The following is a 25611-nucleotide window of genomic DNA, read 5'->3' as shown; positions in this document are numbered from 1 at the left end:
ACTGCGAAGAGGAACCAACACCCCCTAGCGCCATATAACAAAATAACAGCAAGGATTTACTGCAAACCAAACTTACGGCCTCTTGGTAATGAAAAATAGTACGGCCCCATCGACGGAGAAAGAGGTTAAATCTGATATAGTATACAAGTTTGTCTGTGCTGACGAGCAATGTCAGTCCCCCCAAAAATGCTATATCGACGACACACACCACACTCAACGTCGCATGCAGGCCCACAGAAACCAAGGAGCCATTCATCAGCACTTTGTGGATACCCACAATAAAAAACCATCATTACAAGAACTTCTCACAAACACCAAAATAATACACAAGGAAGGCAACTACAATCGTTTATTGATATCAGAAGCAGTCAGCATCGCAATGCAACGTCCCAGCCTTAACATCCAACGTGAGGCAGACCGATCCTTGCCCTCGTGTAGGAGGCAGTACTCAACCGCGGTGGGAACAAAGACCCCCACACGCGACAGGAGCGCGACACTGACTTTCAGTGAATTAAACATATATGTAATTAATATATATTTATGTATAATGTATATAATAACTTACTTTCAACTTTTTATTTAATTTCTGTTGTTACATATTTTATTTATTTATTTGTCTTATTTTATGTTTCACTATAGTCTTTTGTAAATACTTAAAACTAGGTATCTGGCAATTGTACTACCTTTCCGTCCTCATGACGTCACAAAACGCATGTAGGCTCATATTTGTAACTACGGGCTGCTCTATGAGCAAGAGCTCGTGCTGGCATAAAGCCAGCTTAATCTTAAACAACAACAACATATTTGTATCAGTACGCTTGAAAACGTCAATACGTATAGGTTGACGAAACAGCTGTCGCGTGTAAAAATACTGGAGTAAATGGAAGAACCCCATTATGTGTCCATTAGTAACCTGAACAATGAAGTAAAGAAAATAATTAGAAAATATGAAGCAATTTCAAAAAAGCTGGTTAACAGTGAGAAAGCCATTCTATTCAATGAATGTTGTATCCGTGAAAAATTGTGCCTAGAATAATATAATATATATATATATATATATATATATATATATATATATATATATATATATATATATATATATATATATATATATATATATATATATATATATATATACATACACAATTCTTCTGAGTTGAAAGTAGGGATTTTATTTTTTGTTTTTTTATCTTTTTGAAAACACCAATTTCCTAACGGTGTCCCAATAAGTTTTTTTTTTTTTTTTTTTTTTTGTTACACAGACGGAAGAACGCACCTCTCTTTTGCTAAAGAAAAATAAATAAATACAAAAACTACGATATAATAGTTCGAAAAAATATCGAAATATTCGACCAATCGGTGAAAAAAAAAAAAAAAAAAAAAACCCAAACCAAGAACAATACCAATTTCTGTTCAAGTATTTTTCCTTGGAGAATTTGTTCTCTGAGATTTGAGAAAATAGTATTATTCTGTACCAACACTGTTGTTTTTAAATCACGAAAGCCCTGTGCCAGCAGGGATTCTTTATGTACTCTTCGCCGTAGCACTGAATTTCACCAAGCTTCTGCTCTTAGCCAGAGTAAGTTAATGGTCTCTTTCGATTGTTTTCACAGCGTTTATTTTAAGGAAAATAATAAAAACTGCAAAAATAATAAAAGAAATAAAACAAACAGCGGGGACATTGCCTAAAGCACCAAATTGCCTTTCACCTCTTGTCCAATTCATTCAGTCCAGACGCAACAGAGCGAGGACATGTCAGAGTCGAACCCTCAACACAACCACGGAATCTAGACCATGACCACAACCACACAGAGTCCTCGCTCGACCTGTCTCAGTCACCGGAAAGACTTTCGCACCTTCGCTCGTGACCGGAAACAACCTTATGAAAGTGTCAGCGAATGCCGCTGGTCAATTAGGTATTATACGTAAGATTTCATACATTTATGATAAAAATGAAATCCTTCATCTACTAGAATACTGTTCTTCGGTGTGGATGCCTGCTGCTTATGCCGGAGATTTATCTCTCTCAAAGGTCAAAGCAGTTCGTGGTGGTAGGTCTCTGCTTTCTTACATGAGCAGCCATGATTCAGATCACCAAGGAATAGTCTTTTGTTTGTCACTTTTTCATTAGCTGTATTTTAACAGAGAACTGTCGCTATCACAGCTACTCCTTGATCCTCTTTTCCTGTCGAGAGCGACCAGATTTGCTGAACAGTAGCACCAATATGCAGTAAATTTGCCTCACCGTCGAAATTCTCCGTTCCAGGTGGTCTTTTCACCGCACACCTGGAACGGACTGTGGAACAGTTTCCCTGAGGATGCCGTGCAGTCAGAACCTCATTCATCTGCATTCTTTTTTGTATATTTACTAATTTTGTCATTTAGCTTTTTTTAATAATAATATTTATTTTCTGTGTTTCCTTTCACCTTCTGTAACTTCTCTCAAGAGAACACCAAATTCTTTGGAAGCTTGAATTTCAAGTCAATGATTACCTAGGGGCCTGTTCCATATAAATAGGGTTCATATCTTAAAAAAATAATAATTAGTATTAGTTTTGTTTGTATGGTGTTTTTACGTTGCATGGAACCAGTGGTTATTCAGCAACGGGACCAACGGCTTGACGTGACTTCCGAACCACGTCGAGAGTGAACTTCTATCACCAGAAAATCAGTATTAGTATTATACTACGAAAGACAGATTTTGCTTACTCAAGTGGTCTACGCTGAAGTCGTCCTCAGACATGATGACCTCCCTGTAGGATGTCCCCGGGATCTTGATGCTGCAGCCGAGGCGGTGGTCCACTGGGATGTTCATCACCTGTCGAAAAGAGGGTGTTTTTAGGATGGCATGACTTGCGTGCCTGCCATGAGCAGTGATGCTCCCTGGAGTTCTTGCTGGGGTCTGCAGAAGCAATGTTTTTTCGAGTATCCTTTGAAATGTATTACTAAAAGTTCTTTCATTACATTTGTCATACGTATAATATTGAGATCTGTTATTGAATCATGGAAATTTTGTCATGTACGTAGTTACAAATGTACTGCATAACTGATGGATGATAATAATTAACTTTGTTTTTCTCTTACCACGGAAGAAATAAACTTTTTATTAACTATAAAAGCATCGTTTTATTCTACTTTTTATTAACCACGACTAGCAAAAAAAGTAATTGGATACACAACAGTATCCACATCAATAGAAGTAAAACTTGTAATTTCGAATAACGATGGATATCAGGAATAAGACGCAAAACTTTTATCACGTCAATTATATGCACTTAACCAAAGCACAACTTACGATCATCAAAGACACTTCTAAACTTAAGAAGATTCTTTGATGATCGTGAACTGTGCGAAAAGTGTCTCTGTTACTTTAGAAACCAAGTAGTGGTCTTCAAACTGTGGGCCATGGCTTGATTATCAGGTGGGCCACAGACAAGAAAAAATGTAGAATTTCAAGTTAAATAAACAATATATAAAAATAAAAGTAGTTTCTTTTATCCGTACCTATAATTACAAATAAACAGTATATGTAAAAAATATGGAAATACAATATATTTTCTTTTTCTCATCCTATCCCAGTAATTGTTCACTAGTTAATTTTTAGATCATAAAAATGGTCATGAAAAGATTCTGAGCATTTTTTCTATTGAATTTATGAAATCATATATTTTTAATTTATGGTAGTAATATGTAATAAAATTCCAGTTCCAAGAACTATATGTTGTTTGTTTTGTTTGTATGGTGTTTTTACGTTGCATGGAACCAGTGATTATTCAGCAACGGGACCAACGGCTTTACGTGACTTCCGAACCACGTCGAGAGTGAACTTCTATCACCAGAAATACACATCTCTCACCCCTCAGTGAGAATCGAACTCGCGGCCACGCCAACACCGTACCGACCACGCCACTGAGGCGCTTGAACTATATGTTGTATTTTGAACTTGTCAATTCCTATTCTAAATCTGAAGTAGTGGGCCATTGGGTATTTGGAGATATCTAAAGTAGGACATGACCTCAAAAAGTTTGAAGACTAGTGATCTAGAGTAACAGACACTTTTCCTCCACCCACTCACTCGCTCACTCACTCATTGACCCACCTACCTGGACTTTGGTGCCCTGGAAATAGGCCTGCCACGACCCGTTCATGAACTTATGCATGGTGAGCCCCGCGGGGAGGTACTCGACGACCTCGTCGTGGTTAAACGAATAGTAACCGCAGGTCACGTTCGGCTTGGGGAAGATGGCGGGGCTCTTGAAGCTCCAGACTAAGGTGCACTGGCTGTCCTCGAAGGAGATCTCGGGGGGCATATCCGTCGAAGTGGGGCTGTCCACGTCGTAGGTGATGTATTTGTTTTCCTCTGCGGCCGCTGCCTCCTCCACGTCCTTCAGGATCTGCACGCTGGTCTCGAAGGGAATCGGGGATACGTCTGCGGGGAAGGTGAGTGAGTGAGAAGCATTACTACTACGATGATGAGGGTTAGGTTAGGGACTCAGGAGAAGTTTTACTACAATGATGGGGGTTAGACGAGATACTGAGAAGTATGAGTGAATTGATGAAGTCAAGGACATGACACGAAAGAGAAGTATTATCCGATGAGTCCCATGAAAAGACCAAAGACCTTAAAAAAAGAGATTAGAGATTCACTACTCAGCAGTTACAAATTATTTCATATATAAACAATAGCTGAAGGGGATAGTCACTTGTTTGTATCATAAATTAACTTAATGTCCATTACTGATACCCTAAAAGGAATGACATAACACACTGAATACACACACACACACACACACACACGCACACACACACACACACACACACACACACACACACACACACACACACATATATAATATATATATATATATATGGATATTAATATATATATATATATATACACACCCTGTAATGTCAGTCACTTCAAGTCTGGAGAAATTACTTGAGACTTTCTAGACTCAGATAGGCCCCGAGTTCATTGTAAAATCATCGTCTTCATCATACACGTCATTAGGACGCTGTGAATGAACAGTAAAAGCTGCTCCTAGAGATAAGTGAGCACACGCTGTCTCCTCGGATGGACTAACAAGTCTTTGAGACATCCTAATCCTTGTAACTTGTAACACTATCAACACCATCATCGTCTCCAACGCCACTTGACGTAAGTTTAAATCAGATAGGTCTAGGTCTGTTAACTCTTCTGGTTCCCTCAGGAACCGAGATGTCACTATCATTCACTTATCTCCCAGCAGTTGTATGAGTCTAGCTAACCTGCTACCTGACTTCGTATTCTTCTTGGAGATTTCTCCTTAAATCTACATCATCTTTAAGATATAGTTTCACGATTCGTGTCCGTACAGCGATACAGATCGTACTAGAGTCTATAATCTTACTTTCGTGTGCAATTCCAGTCTGCTGCATCTGATTTACCAAATCTTATTCAGCCAGCCTACTGTTTGATCTGCCGAGTTTCTGTCTTTCGCTAAATTCCAACCCAGGAGACCCTGAACTGGAAAATCTTATTAACTCTCAGTAAATCGTCCTTTAGTTCCACTTACCAACAACGTGCAAAAAGTACGTCTTCTGAACCGACCCTTGGGAAGAGGAGACTTGGCAAGTGTAGTTTCCCGCCAAAAGATAGTCTGGCTTGGTGAAGTGCAGGCTCCCCGGTTCTTTGTCTGGTGACGGGTCCACTCGGCTCAGGAGAACGCCAAACACTGCGGAAATAATAATTAGATTTAGATTTATCTTCCCGCCACTGGCCAGTGGTCATAAGGCTGAAGTAATAATAATAATAATAATAATAATAATAATAATAATAATAATAATAATAATAATGAGGGAATCAAAGAGGAGTTGAAAAAGATAAGTCTAGGTATATAAGAAGTACAAGAGTGCAGAAGAGTGTGCGTGTAAGGTGTTTCGATACGCTACAGAAATATATAAATAAATAAGCAAATAATAATAATAATAATAATAATAATAATAATAATAATAATAATAATAATAATAAATATAATGAGGGAGTGAAAGAGGGGGTTGAAAAAGATTGGTCAATTTACATAGGAAGCGTAGATGTGCTGCGAGCAAGACGAATTGCATGGCATAGGCCTATTGTGTGTGTGTGTGTAAAGTGTTTCCATAAGCACGATATAGGTGCAAGATGTTAATTCTGTCAAAAGCATTAGAACAGCGCTTTCATAACCAAATCATCAGATGAAGCACGAATAAAAACAAGCACAATACAAAAATCGCAAAATCCTTAGACCTATAGTCACCGGATCTGCGAACACCTCACAAACCGCTTTTCACCAAAGGCATTCACTTCCAAAGCCTCCACTTACCGGAGATGTCATCAGTGGCAGTGGTCCACTCGTACACCTTCCTGCCGTAGAGGTACCAGGTCACGAATGCCACGGGCTCGTCGTACCCAGAGCGGTACGTGCAGCTCAGGGTGTACTGGGCGGCGGTACCCATCTCGATGTACTCGCCCTTCCCGCCGATCAGCTTCAGGTTCTGGATTTCCAGGCTGGTTCCTGGAAGCAGAAGAAAAGGAAGGTTACTTTAGTTTGTGTATTTATAAAGGGGCTATGGGTGAAAGTCATTTCCAGCTTTGGTATTCTCTACTAGCTTACGTTTTCACTACTTGTAATCTCCCACATTGCCGTCAGGTTTGGGGAACCATACGACTCAGTCAGCCTGTCGAGGTGGTTACTCATTATGCAATTTTCAAGCTTTATTTACTTATTTATTAACTCATTGCATTTAATTATTTGCTATTTATCTTATTCTACATATATTAATGAATTAATAAATTTATTTATTTATTTGTTATTTACTTTCCCCTTTGTTTCCTCGTAGTTCCATAGCAATATGACTACTGGAAAACCCTAGTACTATATTTAGGATGAGAAACTTCATGAAATGACTTAAGAAAATTCACAAAGAATCGAATATATAAAAAGTCAGCGACTAACTCTAATGGCCATAAAACCTGACTTCGCAGAGCATTAGCGTCCGGGAGGATGAAAATAAATTGTGGTTCTCTTTTTAGTGGGAGACTAAATCATATGTGACAGTCTTCTCTACCAGCGGTTTTGGGACCTAATTTAGCAGAGGAATTTGCCCTGTAAGAAGTGGAATTTAAGAAAAAGAGAGTGAAAAAATATTGGATAAAATGCCACCCCCGACCCCCCCCCCAACCCCCTAATCCCTACAAGTTTCACTTAAAATTCGCAAAAGTAATTTGCGGACCAAGTTCTAATTGCCCGTCGATGAAAAAGATGGCATCGATTATTGAGGGCTCTCTGACAGAATTGGATTAAAAAACGAATAATGAGAGAGAGAGAGAGAGAGAGAGAGAGAGAGAGAGAGAGAGAGAGAGGATTACCTCGTGGAGGCTCTCCCGTTTTCAGTTTTCTCTAAAGGGAAACTACTGAGATGGCATTTTGTCTGTCCGCCCTCAGATCTTAAAAACTACCGAGGCTAGAGTGCTGCAAATTGGTATGTTGATCATCCATCCTCCACTCATCAGACTCAGTAGTTTTTATTTTATTTAAGCTTAAAGTTAGCCATGATCGTGCGTCTGGCAACGCTATAGGACAGCCTACCACCGGGCCGCGGCTGAAAGCTTCATGGGCCTCGGCTCATAGAGCATTATACGATGCACATAAAACTTATTTCTTCGGCGCGTTTTTTGCTTGTTTTATTTATGATGATGGAATGGATTTTGACGAAGCAATAATCACGTCTGTTTTCCCTCTCTCTCTCTCTCTCCTCCCTCCCTCCCTATCCCCTCCCTCCCTCTCTGTCTGTCTGTCTGTCTGTCTGTCTCTCTGTCTGGCTCATTCATTCGTACTACAGCCAAAGACAGCCAGCTAATAACTACGCAGATAATTCTCTAGATGAGAGAGAGAGAGAGAGAGAGAGAGAGAGAGAGAGAGCAGATAATTCTCAAGGAGAAGAGAGAGAGAGAGAGAGAGAGAGAGAGAGAGAGAGAGAGAGAGAGAGAGAGAGCAGATAATTAATTCAACAGGAAGAAGAGAGAGATGAGAGAGAGGAGAGAGAGAAGCAGATAATTCTCCAGGAGAAGAGAGAGAGAGAGAGAGAGAGAGAGAGAGAGAGAGAGAGAGAGAAGCAGATAATTCTCCAGGAGAAGGAGAGAGAGAGAGAGAGAGAGAGAGAGAGAGAGAGAGAGAGAGAGAGAGAGAGAGCAGATAATTCTCAGGAGAATGAGAGAGAGAGAGAGAGAGAGAGAGAGAGAAGCAGATAATTCTAGGAGGACGAGAGAGAGCGCAGATAATTTTCCAGGAGAAGAGAGAGAGAGAGAGAGGAATCAGATAATTCTCCAGGAGACGAGAGAGAGAGAGAGAGAGAGAGAGAGAGAGAGATTTGGCCAATAAACCCTAAATGAGGACGCGATAACAAATTGAAGAAAGATTGCAAGAGACGCGAGCTGTCATTGGCTGTCCTGATAGACAAAGAGACAGATATTAAGAGCAATCCCAGGAAATCTTACTTCCAGAGTCCAGGCTAATGAATTCGTCTTTGTTCCAGATTCTGGATGGGTTGATGTTCGCAAATGATACAGGTTTGAAGGGCGATAGTGATGAGAAATTGCAGATACTGGCGAAAGAGTGTGAAAGTTTTTGGAAGAGGAGAAAAATGAAATGTGAACAATGAATGTTGATCGGTATAGTTGCTTGGAAGTAACTACAACAATTGATGGTAGAATGAGGGAAGAGCCGACTAACAGACTTGTTGAAGGATGTACAACTAGGCATTTATGAAGGAGACGTTGAGCCAACGCTTCTATATGGCAGTGAAGTGTGGACGATAAATACATGTGGAAGAATAAATGCTGAAGCTGCTGAGATGAACTGCTTGTAAAGTATGAGTGATAAAAGCATTGAAGGGGTGAGAAATGCGGAGACAGACAAGTGATAAGAATGTTGGCATTTCAAGATGGTTCTGTCACGTGGAGAGATTGCAAGTTGAAAGTTTCGTGAAAAGTGTGTAATTCGAAAGTTTTCGGAGAAAGGAGAGAAAGACCAAGAAAATGCTGGACATATAGAGTGAAAGATATATATATTATATATATATATATATATATATATATATATATATATATATATATATTATATAAACTAAATACCCAAGAAGCGAAAGATCATACGCAAGAAAATATCTTTGAGAAAGGCCCATTGCGTACCAGCAGGTTTGACGTGCTACTGATGAGCTTCCTGTTCAGGTGTGGAAGAGCCTGATGTGGAAGCTTGGTGCACAAGGGGTTCATCCGTGAAACATTAGCTTAGGTATGAATTTGGCAGTGACTTATGATATCATGATCTGAAGCCATCCACAGTTAGAAGGAACAGTTAGACAATAAAAAAATATATACATTACGATTATATATATATATATATATATATAATAATATATATATATATATATATATCATCACTGAGATAAAGAGAGAGATGATATTTCGGGAATGTAAATCAAAATCACATGAAGTTCAGTGTCTTAGCATGTATTCCCTGGTATGCAGGCAACAAAGCCACTCACTGCGTTCGGCGTTTAAAAGTTCCATTACGTTGTCATGTTTCACACAACAACAACAATAGTGTATGTAATATGTGTGCGTTTTTCTTCGCGTCCAAACGAAAACGGGTAATGGTCGGGAGGGGGGACTTTAAAATTGCCTTCGGAAAAAAACAATTATCGTGTTAAGAAAAAAAAAAAAAAAAAAAAAACCGCATTGGAAGGCCAGTGGGCTCCATTCATACTTGGCCCAACGGGTGGGTGTTTTGTAAATCGTATTTCGATTTACATTCTTTTTTTATTATCTCTACCTCTTTACCGTCACTGAGGAGGCTATGGTTTCATTCATGTTTTGTTTGCACTTGCTAAATATATGTATATATATATATATATATATATATATATATATATATATATATATATATATATATATATATATATATATATATATATATAGGCATATATATGTGTACGTGAGAGAGAGAGAGAGAGAGACGTGTACGTTCGAATAAGACTTTTATTTAAATGTTATACCAAGGCAGTGCGAAATAGAAATAAAACATTGGCGTGACGAGGATTTGGCGCTATAAATTCCACATGCTTTGCGGTGGGAATTAAAACTACAAAAGGTCGAGGATTACTCCACACTTTCCATTTTCATTTCGTGGGTCTCTCTCTCTCTCTCCATAGTGTATATATAGTATATATATATATATATATATATATATATATATATAATATATATATATATATATATATATATATATATATATATTCTTCTATTCAGTATAATACAAAAAAAAATGTTTCAAAACTCAATTAACACCGAGAAACTCAATGTTTAAAGGACGGCTTTATCATTTAATCAAAAAAGATTGAGTCTACACGTCTTATACAAATGATAATCGCAGTGTTAAGAGAGAGAGAGAGAGAGAGAGAGAGAGAGAGAGAGAGAGAGACTCGGCAACAAAGGAAAACGTCTCTAAACAAAGCAATTAGGAGGGATTACCGGTTTTCTAAAGCAGACCATCGACTTAGCAGACAGGAACAGTGTGGGGACCCGACCAGACTTCTCCAAATCACAACGTTTTATTTTTTTTTTTTTTATTTTCTTTAAGAATTTCAAAAATAGGAATTCGTGGATATGCATGCAAACACACACACACACAATATATATATAATATATATATATATATATATATTATATATATATATATATATACATACATATCATATATATGGACTGGTAAAAAGTTCTGTTACAACATAATTTTATCTAGTAAAAGGAGCCCATAGAACGCCAAAATATAGAGAGAAAAATACTATATTTCAGAGACTGCTGTCGCTCTCTTCAGGTGTATACTGAAGAGAGAGACAGCAGTCTCTGAAATATAGTACTTTTCTCTCTATATTTTGGTGTTTTTTATGGGCTCCTTTCATTTATATATATATATATATATATTATATATATATATATATTATATATATATATATATATATATGTATGTATATGCAGTGTAGCCCGAATGAAACAGGTACTCCAGAATATCCTTAAATCCACGATAGAAACAGGGACTTGGAACAAGTACTTTCGCAGTACATTTCTACATTTTTCAGTTCATATTAGAAAATGTTAAATATATACTACGAGCGTACTTGTTCCGGTTCCCTGTTTTTCACTTACCTTCCTACCGTGGTTTCAAGGATATATATATATATATATATATATATATATATATATATATATATATATATATATATATATATATCCTTTTGACCCATCATGACTTTTCTGACCCTTTGATGCGCCCCACAACAGTCGACTAACTCCAACTGCCTACTTTCTGCTCTGGTTTTACTATGTATTTGATGTCTAGACCAGTCCCTTACGACGCTCCTGATTGGCTGTTGATAACCCAATGACAGGGCTGGAAATTCTCAGTCTCTCTCGAGAGTTCACATGGGTAGGATCTATGTTCCATCTATCCTGAGGGGTACGTCTTTCAAAAGTATTCCCCAGGAGAGGTGGAATATACATCCTGTCCATAGTGTGAACTCTCGAGAGAGACTGGGAGTTTCCAGCCCTGTGATTGGCTTATCAACAGCCAATCAGGAGCGTCGTAAGGGACTGGCCTAAGCATCAAATGCACGGCTGATGTGAATCAGCTCAGCAGACCAACACTTGACAATTTTGCTTAATTCCAGAACAATCCATAAACTTTTTAAGAAAGACTATGGAGAATATGTGTAGAAAAGAAAAAAACAGATAAAAGAGCATAACCAAATAGATGCAATTAACAGATGAATTCTCCGAGAGTGAACACTTGCGCAAATGTCAAGTCATAGAGAACACGTCTTTTATTGGCCTTACACTGTCAGCTGTCAAATTCGAACGATATAGTTGGAGCTCAGAGGAACAGCACCTTCAGAAACAATTTCTTCGAAGAGTCAATACTTGAAACTTACGGGAATGTCGCGTAGAATTTCGGTTGCCCAAAACAGTTAAGTATATCTTAGTTTTTACCAGACCACTGAGCTGATTAACAGCTCTCCTAGGGCTGGCCCGAAGAATGAGATATTTTTACGTGGCTAGGAACCAATTGGTCACCTAGCAACGGGACCTACAGTTTATTGGGGGAACCGAACCACACTATATCGAGAAATGAATTTCTATCACCAGAAATAAATTCCTCTGATTCCGCGTTGGCCGAGCCGGCATTCGAACTTCGGACCACCGGAATGGCAGCTGAGCGCGAAAACCACTCGTCCAGCGAAGAACTAACTAATCATCGAATAAATGGGCAGAGAGAGAGAGAGAGAGAGAGAGAGAGAGAGAGAGAGAGAATATATAAATTCATCAGTACACGGAACGCACAATCTTGTTTTACTGTTGTGGTCAAGTTCAGCTATAGCTATTGTTGCTTTTGCTCTGTTAAGCTGGCCTTATGTCAGCTTTCTTTTTTATTTTTATTTTTTTTCTTCTTACAGCCCTTGAGGTTCTTCGTAAAGCTGGCAGCTTGCACAGCTGTAACAAGCTTTTTCTGCGGGGATTCCCGCTCTCTCTGCAGCTTACAGCGAGACTTTTGTGAATCCTACAGAAAGGTTTATATTTTTCCGTTGTATTTTTTATTTTTTCTTCTCAGAAAGACTTGGCGGAGGTTTTTTTTTTTTATTGTCAGCAGTAAATATAAGTCGTACATGTTGGCAACCAAACGAAACCTCAATTGGTTGCCAAATAGACTATTTTATGCTGTTTATTTCTGAGGCAAGATGCTACATATATAATGGTTGTCAGGAAACTTGTTAAACCAGTAAAAAAAGATAGAATATAACCTGTGCATTCCAGTATCAACCGAAGCCAACACCCAACCCCCGCTCCCCCCCAAAAAAAAAAAAAAAAAAAACCAAAAAAAAAAAAAAAAAAAAAACACACACACACACCACAAGATAACTGTCGACAGGTGTAACCTGCATTTTAAAAAAATGCTCATTTTGAATTTTTGTTTTTTTTCTCTTGTTTTCCTGGTCTTTTTTTTTTCTAGTGTACGAAAATTAATGGCCACTGTAAAGATTATACCCAGGAAGTTTTTTTTTTCATTTATTTATTTATTTTGCAATAAGGGCACGATTAAGAGGAAGAAGACGTTCAAGATATTTCAGAGGAATTCGTAACTCATAAACGTTACTTACTTGGACGTAATCGGCGCCACTTTACTTCTACGATCTTTCGACAGAATCAAATGAAATCAACGCTAGATTTATGTTTGTCGTTCTCATTTTATAAGATAAAATGTCAGATAATAATTCTATGCCTTCTTGCAAGGCAGGTTTAATTTCAAGTGGAACAAGAACACGTGCTATTTACCGTAGAAATGGTGTCTCCCCAGAGCTTAACCATCCCGTTCTCAACAAGTTTCTCAGAATGATACTCTGTTGCCGACCTAACTACAGTTGGACTAACCGACAAAGAAGATTTATCTGTTGCTTAGTAAATTAGGATTCACACACAATATATATATGTATATTACATACAGAACATGTCAAACTATACATGGACCCATATATATATATATATATATATATATATATTATATATATATATATATATATATATATATATATATATATATAAAACAAAGAACATGTATAACAATACATGAGCCATACTACAGAGAGCTTCATAGATCCCACGCTACATTTCATAGGACACAAATGACCTTCCAGATGATGAAATGAAGATTATTACTTTACATTGCAATTCTGCAAAATAAAATTAATACTCTCGAAAGCCTGAGGAACTTTCAATCCATTCAATAACAAAGTCAACCAAACAGGTAAGCATACACGTACGAAACAACACCGCCAACAGAAGCTGTCAGTCAGTCATTAGGCGACTCACGTGCAAAACAACAGAGCCATGTGAACGAAATCCTGTCTTCATTTACTCCACAACCGTACTCACTACTCAGGTCCATTCTTCTTGCCGAATTCACACGACATAACCGCCCCGATCCGGTTTCACGAGTGCGTTCAAAGTCAGCTGGACCGGTTCTCTGGCCCGGGGTGGGGTGTGGGTATGTGTAGACCGGTAGTGGACCGTCTTTCGAAACGGTTACGGGAAAGGAGAGAGAGAGAGAGAGAGAGAGAGGAGGCGGTAGAATCCCAAGCCATTAGGCGGAAACCAGTTTTTTTGAAACCCATTTTTTTTTTTCTTTTTTTTTTTTTTAAGATTTATGAGTTCCTTGCCGGTTTTGGTCTACAAAAAATATAAATGATTATTAATTTATATATATATAGTATATATATATATATATACATATATATATATATATATATATATATATATATATATATAGAGAGAGAGAGAGAGAGGAGAGAGAGAGAGAGAGAGAGAGAGAGACCTTTAAAATATGGTTTGGTTTACTGCAACGTATATCTCACAGAACGAAGTAAATTCTAGACAAAGAAATATCTACCTTCTACAGGTATATCTTCATGGTAGATCTGAATACGTACAGGCTACAAGATATCACATAAGGCAAACTTGATGATAACAGGAACAATGAAATATTGCAAGCTGTTCCAAGAAGCATTAGGTCTGCAGAGCTGATCATGAATAAATAAGCGGTTTGGCTTATGCTGACTAACTGACCATCATGAGTCGTATATAATTTGATGTTTTCATAAATAAACATGAAATGTTAAAACGTTCGAAACTGCTATTTTATTTAATAATATTCGAGATAGGAGTATTTTATCCAAGGAATATATTTGCAACGAAAATACCCAAACAGAGAGAGAGAGAGAGAGAGAGAGAGAGAGAGAGAGAGAGAGAGAGAGAGAGAGAGAGATTCACAAAATGAAAGTGAATGATTTTTCATACATATTTTAGTCTGTGTCCCTATCATAAACATTATCGATCATGCCTCATGTAAGTAAGTTTCAACTGACATTGTTTATTGCAAGTGCATGTAGCATCACCACCAGACGACTTACAACGAAAATATCGAAAGAATTTATCTGTGCGTAGGGACACCCTGATTTAGTCCGTCAATAAATGGCAACCCTGTATTTCCATGGCCCCAACCAGGCTTGCCACGGTATTAATCCGATAGCAAATTCCCGAGATGTATCTATAGTAGATTCACATCAACCGTGCATCTGATGAATATGACGGTCCCTCCCGACGCTCCTGATTAGCTGTAGATAAGCCAATGACAGGGCTGGAGACTCTCAGTCTCTCTCTCTCCTGAGGGATACTTTTGAAAGGAGAGGTGGAACATAGATCCTACCCATGTGAACTCTCTCGAGAGACTGAGAATTTCCCGCTCTGTGATTGGCTTATCAACAGCCTATCAGGAGCGTCGTAAGGGACTGGCCTAGACATCAGATGGACCAAGATGGAATATGTTATTCCATCTTGAGATGGACGGTTGATGTAATCTACCGTAGCATCTCGGAGATGACGCGTAGGTGGATACAAGGGGTGGATGGATACATACCGGGTTCATACCGCTTACCACTTTTTGTCCAATCGAGAGCGAAAAGACAATGGCGCATTCCTGCGCATGCGCCTGCATCTTTATTAATCCCTAACAATAGGTAACGATCAAGTTAAGAGAATACCCACATAACTTAGTTGAGTCCTTGAGGTTCCTCTGATATTTGGGAGACATTCTTGTTGCTACCCGACTTTTTCCAGCATGAAAAAGGACATGAAGTGTTTGCAGTAATTATGGAATGGAATGCAGAGTTGGGCCAAAGGCCAAGCGCTGGGACCTACGAGGTCATTCAGCGCTGGAAGGGAAAATGAGAAGGTTACTAAGGGGTAACCGAGGAAAACCTCATAGCATTTGCACTACGAAACAATCGTTAGGAGAGGGTGGCTAGCAAGATGGAAGAAAGGTAATATGAATGGAGGTACAGTAAAAGGAATGGAAAGGGTTGAAACTAGGGGGCGAAGGGACGCTACAAAGACCCTTCAGTGATACCTACAGTGCACCGAATGAGGTGCACTGACGGCACTAACCCCCTACGGATTAGAGTGATTAAGTACAGGAAATGATAGACAGACGGGGCCGTACTTTGGCTGAAAGCTAATTATGCATTATGTATTCTACAGCCAGTACTCAGTCTCATATAACTACGTTGTATTATATAGAGTAATTAATTACAGTAATTAAACAGACACTAAGAACGCCACAAGGAATAAAGTTCTGAAATGATAGAATAAGCAACATAAAATCTTAAACAAAATTATTTAAAGTGAATACTTTCCTATAATATAAATTATACTTCTAAATATAACCAAAAGTAAAACTAATAATTCACTCCTACTTCATATAACGACGCGACCAATCATTTTACATAAATCTTTTTAAAAAAAAACTAGGAAGAAATTTCACGTCAGCAAATAATTGTAAATGCCATTTCGTACTAACAACTACAACAGATTATTTCTCTCTCTCTCTCTCTCTTTCTCCTCACTTTGATATGACCACGCGCTGGCTAGTCCGTACATGCGCTGCTTGTATTAACTACGGGTGGGAATGTTCCAGTCTTCACCTGTTTATTGTAATCGGCAATGTTAATAAGCCAGACTCAATGAGTCATGTGATACGGAACCTGATCTAAGGCGTAACTGCAGTAGTAGTAGTAGTAGAAGTCGGGATTTGCCTTAGGAACGGCTCCAAATGCTATAATGACATGCTCCTCGCGCGAATCGTTTGAATGCCAGGTGTTTTGACGTGTTCCTAATTGGGGTTGGTCTTGATTACGGTATGAAAGGTGTGTTAAACTCATTTCGAGCATCTTTAAATAAGGAATCACACTATGAAAGGTATGTTAAACCTGTCTTGATATCAGGGTTCAGTTAAGTAAGGAATGACCTCATGAAAGGTTTGTTAAACTCATCTCATCTTAAGCTCAAGTGAGCAACAAATCACATTATGATACGTAACTTATAATATTGAGCTATATTCAGTTAGAAATCACATTATGAAAGGTCTGGTAAACTCATCTTGAGCTCAATTAAGTAAGAAATCATATCATGAAAGGTAAACTAATTAAGAAATTACAATATGAAAGCTATGTTAAACTCCTCTTCAGCTCAATTAAGAAATCACACAATGAAGAATCTTTTAAGCTTATTTTGAACTCAATTAAGTAAGAAATCACATATGAAAGGTAAACTTATCTTAAGCTCAATTGAGGAAGAAATCATATTATGAAAAGTAAACTTATCTTGAGCTCAATTAAGTAATAACTAATAACTTATCCTATGAAAGTTATACTAACCTTATCTTCAGTTCAATTAAGTTAGGAAAGCATTCTTTCCAAATATTTTGAATTATGTGAATAAAAATCCTCCGAAAATCTCCGAACCGCGAGACTCAACTTTTCGAATCGGCAGCCAGGTAAAGAACGGCGGTTTTCCCATCGGGTTTAATGCCTTTCCGTAATTGAATTTGTGGACTCCTTTTCCACATTCGAAAACGGCGCGCCGGAGATAATGACTCCCCTCTGGAATACCCTCTTTAATAATGAAGTCGGAAGCAGTGATGCCAACCCCTCTAACCTGACACCTGCTACAGGAGACGAGAAATTACCCTACATAACTGAAAGTGACCCAACATTCTGTGGCTATGATAATAAATAAATCTTTAGATTATGTTTATGTGCAATATCATGAATACTAAGACCATATTGATTTAAACCTACCTTGTTACAATTACCCAACACTTGAAAATATTGCCCTGCTGTCTTAAGATTTCGCCCATAATACCCTACGCGTAGGGCAATTACCTTACAGTTGGCAACACTGGTCGGAAGTCGGTCGGAGGGTAAATCGGTTTCGAATTGGCTGCTCTCGCGCATGCGCGGAGGGGGATGTGTTTGTTGGGGGGGGGGGGGGGGGCGGTGGAATGGTTTGTTGAAAATCACTCTATCAACGTTAATGATTACGATTGTGGTGGTGATGGTTTTGGATGACATTAATGATGACGAATGTAGAGCTTGAAATTATAGTTCTCTCTCTCTCTCTCTCTCTCTCTCTCTATATTCTCTCTCTCGATAACTCGCAGAGCTTGAAATTATAGTTCTCTCTCTCTCTCTATATATATATATCTCTCTCTCGATAACTCGCAGAGCTTGAAATTATAGTTCTCTCTCTCTCTCTCTTTCCAGATTAATCAGGAGAAACAGCAGCGAAAAGTCCTAATTGTTATACTATAAAAAAAATCAAACAAGATTTAGCTCGTATCCGCAAACCGCAATCTCTCCTAATGAATAAAACAGAACAGGCGACATACAGCCTCAAGCAAACTCAAACAGCTGATGCCAAGTCGCCTCATTTGATTAAAATACAGACGACGAACAAATAACCACAAAGAAGCGGTTCACTTTCAAGTTCAAAGTGCCAAGGTAAAGAATACTCAAAATGGATCACGCGACGCAAGGTATATACATTGATCTCGCGATGGCAATACTACCCAGCCTTCGTACATACATATTCATATGCGTAAGAAAGTGTGAATTAGCGAATATGAATGATTGAACCTACTACTTCGTCACTGAGAAGCATGAGAGAGAGAGAGAGAGAGAGAGAGAGAGAGAGAGAGAGAGATTCTTTATGTAATTCATATTCTTGTATCGTGCGCATACATTTACAACATGCATACAGACAGGCGTACGCACGCACACACGCGTCCACACGCATACGTTTGTCTGTACGTATGCATACGGTGCAAGAGTACAAGTTACATACAAATAAGATCGCAAAACTCTCTCTCTCTCTCTCTCTCTCTCTCTCATATGATTCTGAGTTGAATGACTCGGCTCCATCATTCATAATTTTCGTAAGTTTATGAACATGTATGTATGAACCCTGCTAACATTATAGTATATATATATATATATTCTATATATATATATATATATATATATATATATATACGTATATGTATAAACGATATATATATATATATATGTATATATATATATATATATATATATATTGTTATTAGCACGCAGCGGATTATAATGAGTGATCATTATAACTGGTATATTGATGAGAATTCTGTTGAATTATTGTTGATATGTTACTGTTGTTAGTTTTGTATAAATTGCTATAGCATTTCCGTCTTATTAGGAATTTGAACTCTGATGCATTAAAACGCAATATTATTAAATTATTAGTATTATTATTATTATTATTATTATTATTATTATTATACTTATTACTTGATTATTATTATTATTGTTGTTGTTGTTGTTGTTGTTAATTATTATTATAAATTTAAAGCCCCATTGTATTAAAGAAAACTGCATTATTATTACTACTTATATAATATATATATATATATATATATATATATATATATATATATATATATATATAATATATGTGTATATAGATATATACATACATACTACAAGAGCGCTCGCGCGCACCTGGGCATCCACCTACGTGTACCTCGGGATCACATGGCTGTCTCTCTCTCTCTCTCTCTCTCTCTCTCTCTCTCTCTCTCACCTTCAGCCCACTTTCACTCTGTCTGTCAAGATTTCTGTGGGCCATCTGATACTCGTCCCCGATTGTGTATCGTCTCTTGAACCTCAGTTATCGGGTCCGATTACTTAATGCCTGTCATTTGTTTTATTTTGTTGGGTTTAAATTTATTTGTTTATGATGATTGTGCTTTGTTTTTTTTTTTTTATATTTTTCGTTACGTGTTATAAGGGAAGGTTCTTTTTTTTTTATTCCCCCCCCAAAAGTGGATTTGTTTTTGAATTGACTTTTGCCTGATAATAATAATAAGAATAATAATAATAAATAATAATAATAATAATAAATAAAATAATAATAATAATAATAATAATAATAATAAAATAATGCGTTTCTTTAATACGATGAGGCTTAAATTCATAAAAACAATTAAAATGATAACAATTATAATAGTTCAAACTCTTAATAAGACGACAATGATATGGCAATTCACACAAACTAATAGTAACGTATCAACAATAATTCAACAGAATTCTCATTACTATACCAATTATAATAATCAATCATTATAATCCACTGCGTGCTAATAACAGTTTAACAAGCTATAACAACAACAACAACAACACTAATCACAATTTCCTCTCGCGAAAATGGAAGAAAATTTAATCTCATTATCTCGATCAGGATAAGCAACACAATGAGTCAACCTTGACTCGTAAAACTGCAAACGCATCTGGAACCTCAGCTGAGGATTACTCTGGCTGGTACCAGGTCGTTTTTACTTCTCTCTCTCTCTCTTTCTCTCTGGGAACCCCATTCTCGTGAATGTGACCTTCGCCTACTACTCTCTCACATTCCATTCAAACTTTTTTTAAACAGTGGGTCTTGTTGGAATAATGATATTAAGTTGTAGGCTCCAAAATGAATTTGGGGACATGGTGTTCCTGTCTTATAGAAGAGCAGTATTTTCTAATATATTATTGTAAGATGGTGATCTTAAAATGATCTAAATAGCGGTAAGTCATTTTGACTTTGCAAGAGTCAACTGATTAGATTTCCGTGGCTTCATCCATCATCTCTCCAGCTATAAAGATATCGAACAACCACTGAGATTTAACAAGCTTTAGTCTCAGACCAACTTAAGTATCAAACCAGTCGCTCTCCCACTTACATATAGCTAAAACACGCTTCACTTCCATCGTAAAACTTTAGATTTATTTCAATAACTTGAATTCTGTACCATATAATGATCCATCCTTCACACGGAATAGTCAACTATTCTATAATATGTTGACCTATACACTTCTTGTCTAAACCCACACTGCTCTTCCAATATCAACCCTTCTGTCATCTTACTCGCTTTCTCTATCAAATCCTACTATACGCCACATGTGGTATACTAAAAGCGGTATTATCCCTCTATACTTCTTATGGGCGCCTCTGTCACCTTTAACCTTATAGAGAGAAAAAATGATTTCTTTTCGCCTATACCTATATATATATATTATATATATATATATATATATATACTTTATATATATAATAAAGCAATGGGTGTGTGTGCATAAAATGCCATGCCAACATCCACTCAGCAGTGTACATCACAAAGAGCCAAATTCTTTCTACAAGCAACTAAGTTTTTTAGCTTAGCAATTTGAAGGTGATCAGCTCCGTTGTAAAAACCAGTTTTACTGCCAGTGCTTGTGTTGTGTCTCTGTTTATAGTCAAGCCTGCTTTTGGGGGGATGTAAAACGGAGTTCGGTTGGCAAATAATGATCCCTTAACGAGTGTGTATTATGTATAAACATACATAATACACACGTATATATACATACATGAATGAACTTTGTATCACATCACCGAGATTCTTATACAAGCATTAACTTACAAATGTCGTTTAATATCCAATTCCCTCTATGTCAAAAATATATATATATATATATAATATATATATATATATATATATATATATATATATATATAAACACGAGAACTCACGACGTTCAGCAGTTCGATCCCACGAGACGACGAAGTTCTTATCAACTAAAAAAATTCCCCTTCGGTTTACATCTATATAGATATATTCAACATATTATTTCCAATGTAAAGCGAATTGGATATTAAACGACGTTTGTACCTTAATGTTCTCTGTCTGTCTGTCTGTCTCTCTCTCACTCTATATATATTTATGAACTTCACCAAGCGAATTCATAGTTAAACACGGAATGAGTAATCTATTATTTTGATGTACAGTCAAGGCTTTCTCTAGATACTCGATGTGTCGCCGGTTTTTATAATTTAATAGATAAAAATCGAGAAATTTTGGCGGCTTTAATATCTCGATATATTATGAAGAATCCAATGAAGAGTGGAATTCTCACGATAAACATCAAAACGTATAAAGAAAGTAGAGAAAGCTTACAACAGCTTGCTCAGCTCTCATCAATGTGGAAGCTTGTGCAAAGAGAACTGTTCCAGCATGATTGTGTCGCAAAGAACTGTCAAACTTAAATAGTCAAAACTGCGTTTGTTTGTCTGGTGTTTTTACGTTGCATGGAACCAGTGGTTATTCAGCAACGGGACCAACGGCTTTACGTGAATTCCGAACCACGTCGAGAGTGAACTTTATCACCAGAAATACACAATCTCTAACCCCTCAATGGGATGCCCGAGAATCGAACTCGCGGCCACCGAGGTGGCAGGTCAAGACCATACCGATCACGCCACTGAGGCGCTTTGTGTTTATTTTTAAATTTCTGCCTTTTTGTGGAGGTTTTCACGTAGATAATGGGAGAAGAACAAACTATAGCTGATTCACCTAAGTCAGATTCTTGGGTAAAGAGCTCTATGCCTATGAGACGTTTATTTGGCGGCCTCTGATTGGCTGGTATACCAGGAGGTATATATAGGCAGTCGGTCAGTGTCTTATTTATATATATATATATATATATATATATATAATATATATATATTATATATATATATATATATATATATTATATATATTTATATGTTTATACGGAACACTAGGCTGTACTTTGTGTTGTATCATTTCAAGTGCTTTGCGCTCTTTCAGAGTCTAGCACCGCAAAAATGGAATTGATGGGCAAAGTTCTGAAGTGAAATTGATAACGCTACAGTCACTAGCCATAACTATTTGATTCTTTTCCCAATATACATGGATTTTTTATGTTAAATTTAGCCATAGTTGAAAAATAATCGTAATTTCTTAATATTTTTCTCAAGAAGTTTTAATTGTCTATTTAATTTTGATAGTAAAACACAAATCTTCGACAAATGAGACTGAAAAAGCGAGAGAGAAAGAGAAAGAGTGGTGAGTGACGAAAGCAAAAGCTTCACTGATCCGAATCCCAGGTGGTGTCCCCTGTGCCAGGTAAGCGAGTGTATGTAAAAGTCTTCCCAGAATCCAGATGGATGATCCGCAACATAAGACAGATTCTTCATTTTCTCTTCTCATATCACACAAATCTAAAATCTGAAAGCACCAGCATTTTCAAGGGGAATTTATTGTATGAAAACAAAATTTTACACCATCTTGATTGCGTGAATGATGCAAAATCCGGTGATAAGTAAAAACAAGTAAAAAGAATTAAATGTTCCCCTCTTCACTTTTGCTCGTTGTAATTCCTTTCAGGTAATCATGATTTAGTTGTACAATTAAAACCGAGTCGTTTTGTATAACCGAAACTTTCCTATCTTGTGCAAAACGTGAGATAAATGAAGAAATAAAAAGATATTGCCAGTGTTCAAAGCTGCAGACGAAAATGCGAGACGCTGATCGAGCGCCTAAACCTCCAGAGCGGCTCACCAGCCAATCAGAGGCCGCCAAACAAACGTCTCGTAGGAATAGGGCTCAACAAGAATCTACCTTAAGTGAATCAGCTATACCTGCAGCTATCTGTTTAGCTTTTACTATAAAATGGAAAAATATTGTGAAATTCACTTTTTTTTTATTATTTATTTTACTTAAGCTCTCTCTGTCTTCCTACTGTTCATCCTTGTTCCAGTTCTCCTTGAATATTACCGTATTCCGTCTTAACACATGAACCTGATCTCGTGTATTTAAGTTTATTGTTAGTCATTCGATATCGTCATCTTTCCGTTGCTTCTCTTTGTTCTGAATTGTACGTTCCTTATTCCACAGAAGCTGCATTTTCGAGTTGTTAGCCTTTATCAATTCTTGCTTACCTCTGATTATTCTAAAATACATTTATTTAACCTTTTTGTAGTAAATTACTCACTAACCTCGACCTAAGTCACCTAACCGTCAAGAAAATCTATGGCAAACTTTATCGTCCAGGAACCTGTACAAAGGAGACCCATTTTTTCCCTCTGACTGTATCTAGAAAGATTATTGCAATTCCGTATCTATTTTCAAGCACGTAATCACAAACTTCATAGTGCCAGGACCTGTAGAAAATAGAAAACCATTTTACCACCGACTGTATCTAGAAAGAATCTCACAGTCCTGTCCCTGTATCCACCTGTAATTACTTTCAAGAAACTTTAAGGCATATTTTATAGTATGCGATTCTGTGCGAAGAACGATTTTCCCGTTGACTGAATCCAGAACCTACATCGTGTGAGCATCGGTACGAAGATAAGAACCGATTTCCCACTGACTGTATTTGAGGAAATCTTGCAATTCTGTCCCTGTATCCGCCTGTATTTTTTGTCCCTGTAACCGCCTACATCCTTCCCTCTCATTCCTACTGTATTAGATTTGCTTTTTCATTTTATTTTTTAGCTGCTACATTTTTTTAGCCGCTACATTGTTTACAGCCGTTTTTTTTTTAGCCGCTGAATCTTTTTTAGACGCTACATTTTTCTAGCCGTTATTTTTTTTTAATCCGCTATATTATTTCTTAGCTACAACTTTTTTTAGCCGCTACATTTTTTAAGCCGCTAAATTTTTTTAGCCGCTATTTTTTTTTTTTTTTTCCAGCCGGCACCTTTAGTCGACACAGCTTCCAATCAGAACTATAGCATATTCTAGAAGCAACGAAACTGCCCAGCTACCAAAGTGTCTGCTGGATGGTGACCAATATCTCCTCCCAAATGGATCCTCTGCACTTTCCTTTTCTTTAAAATGGCGAGACAGATATTCTTTACCATTGTCTTCGTCTAGGTCAAGGTCACACTGTCATCCACTTTCTCTTTCTTTGTTTTTTATTTGTTTATTTACTTATTTATTTATTTATTTTTGGTAGATGCGAGTAGGGGATATTCGGTTGTAATGAGACAGATTGGCATTGTAAATATTATAATTGTTGTTATAATGATGATATTAATAATAGTTCTCTACTACAATTGTTTCATTCTTTTGATGTCAAAATAAAATTTACCTTCTCAAGAACGACACCTAAATAAAAAATTAAATATGAAATAAATAGAAAATAATTGAATTAATAAAAAAATCCACTAAATAAACTGAAATAAATAAAAAATATAAATAAATAAGTAAATATATATAAATACATAAATAAATAGATAAGTAAATATATATATTCATAAATAAATAAATAGACAAGTAAATATACGTATATATTTATAAATAAATAAATAAATAAAAAGAATTCCAATTGTCTATTCTTATTCCGATGAATTGTTCTCTCTCTCTCTCTCTCTCTCTCTCTCTCTCTCTCTCTCTCTCTCTCTCTCTCTCTCTCTCTGGTGAAAAGAATAGAATACATACAATTTAGGCTGAAGGCCAATCGCTGGGATCTATGAGGTCATTCAGCGCTGAAAGGGAAACTGAGAGTAAAAGGTTTGAAAGGTGTAACAGGAGGAAAACCTCAAAGCAGCTGCAGTGTGAAACAGTTGTTAGGAGAGAGTTACGGAAAGTAAGATGGAAGAGAGGGAATATGAACGGAGGTACAGTAAAAAGAATGAAAGTAGTTGCAGCTAAGAGCCGAAAGGACGCTGCAAAGAGCGTTTTTTTAAGTCATGTCTACAGTGCGCAGCGCGTGTGGTGCACTATAACGGTGCTAGGCAACCCCCCTACGGAATCTCTTGCTCACTCTGTCTCACTGTCTCTGTCTGTC

At 37.1% G+C, this 25611-nt stretch overlaps 1 protein-coding gene across 3 annotated transcripts in view; it reads right to left on the bottom strand.

Moving 5' to 3' along the window:
- LOC135195496 (uncharacterized) overlaps positions 1-25611 on the bottom strand; it is a 153838-nt gene that overhangs the window by 10037 nt on the left and 118190 nt on the right. For all 3 annotated transcript variants that reach the window (XM_064221713.1, XM_064221714.1, XM_064221716.1), the window contains 4 exons: positions 6342-6533; positions 5556-5714; positions 4104-4429; positions 2710-2818 (listed from right to left, as the gene is read on the bottom strand). In XM_064221713.1, the coding sequence (XP_064077783.1) occupies positions 2710-2818; positions 4104-4429; positions 5556-5714; positions 6342-6533 (786 nt within the window). The remainder of the gene's footprint in view (positions 1-2709; positions 2819-4103; positions 4430-5555; positions 5715-6341; positions 6534-25611) is intronic.

The sequence above is a fragment of the Macrobrachium nipponense genome, chromosome 16 (assembly GCF_015104395.2).
Source record: "Macrobrachium nipponense isolate FS-2020 chromosome 16, ASM1510439v2, whole genome shotgun sequence".
Classification (NCBI taxonomy): domain Eukaryota; kingdom Metazoa; phylum Arthropoda; class Malacostraca; order Decapoda; family Palaemonidae; genus Macrobrachium; species Macrobrachium nipponense.
This window is presented reverse-complemented; position numbering and strand designations above follow the sequence as displayed.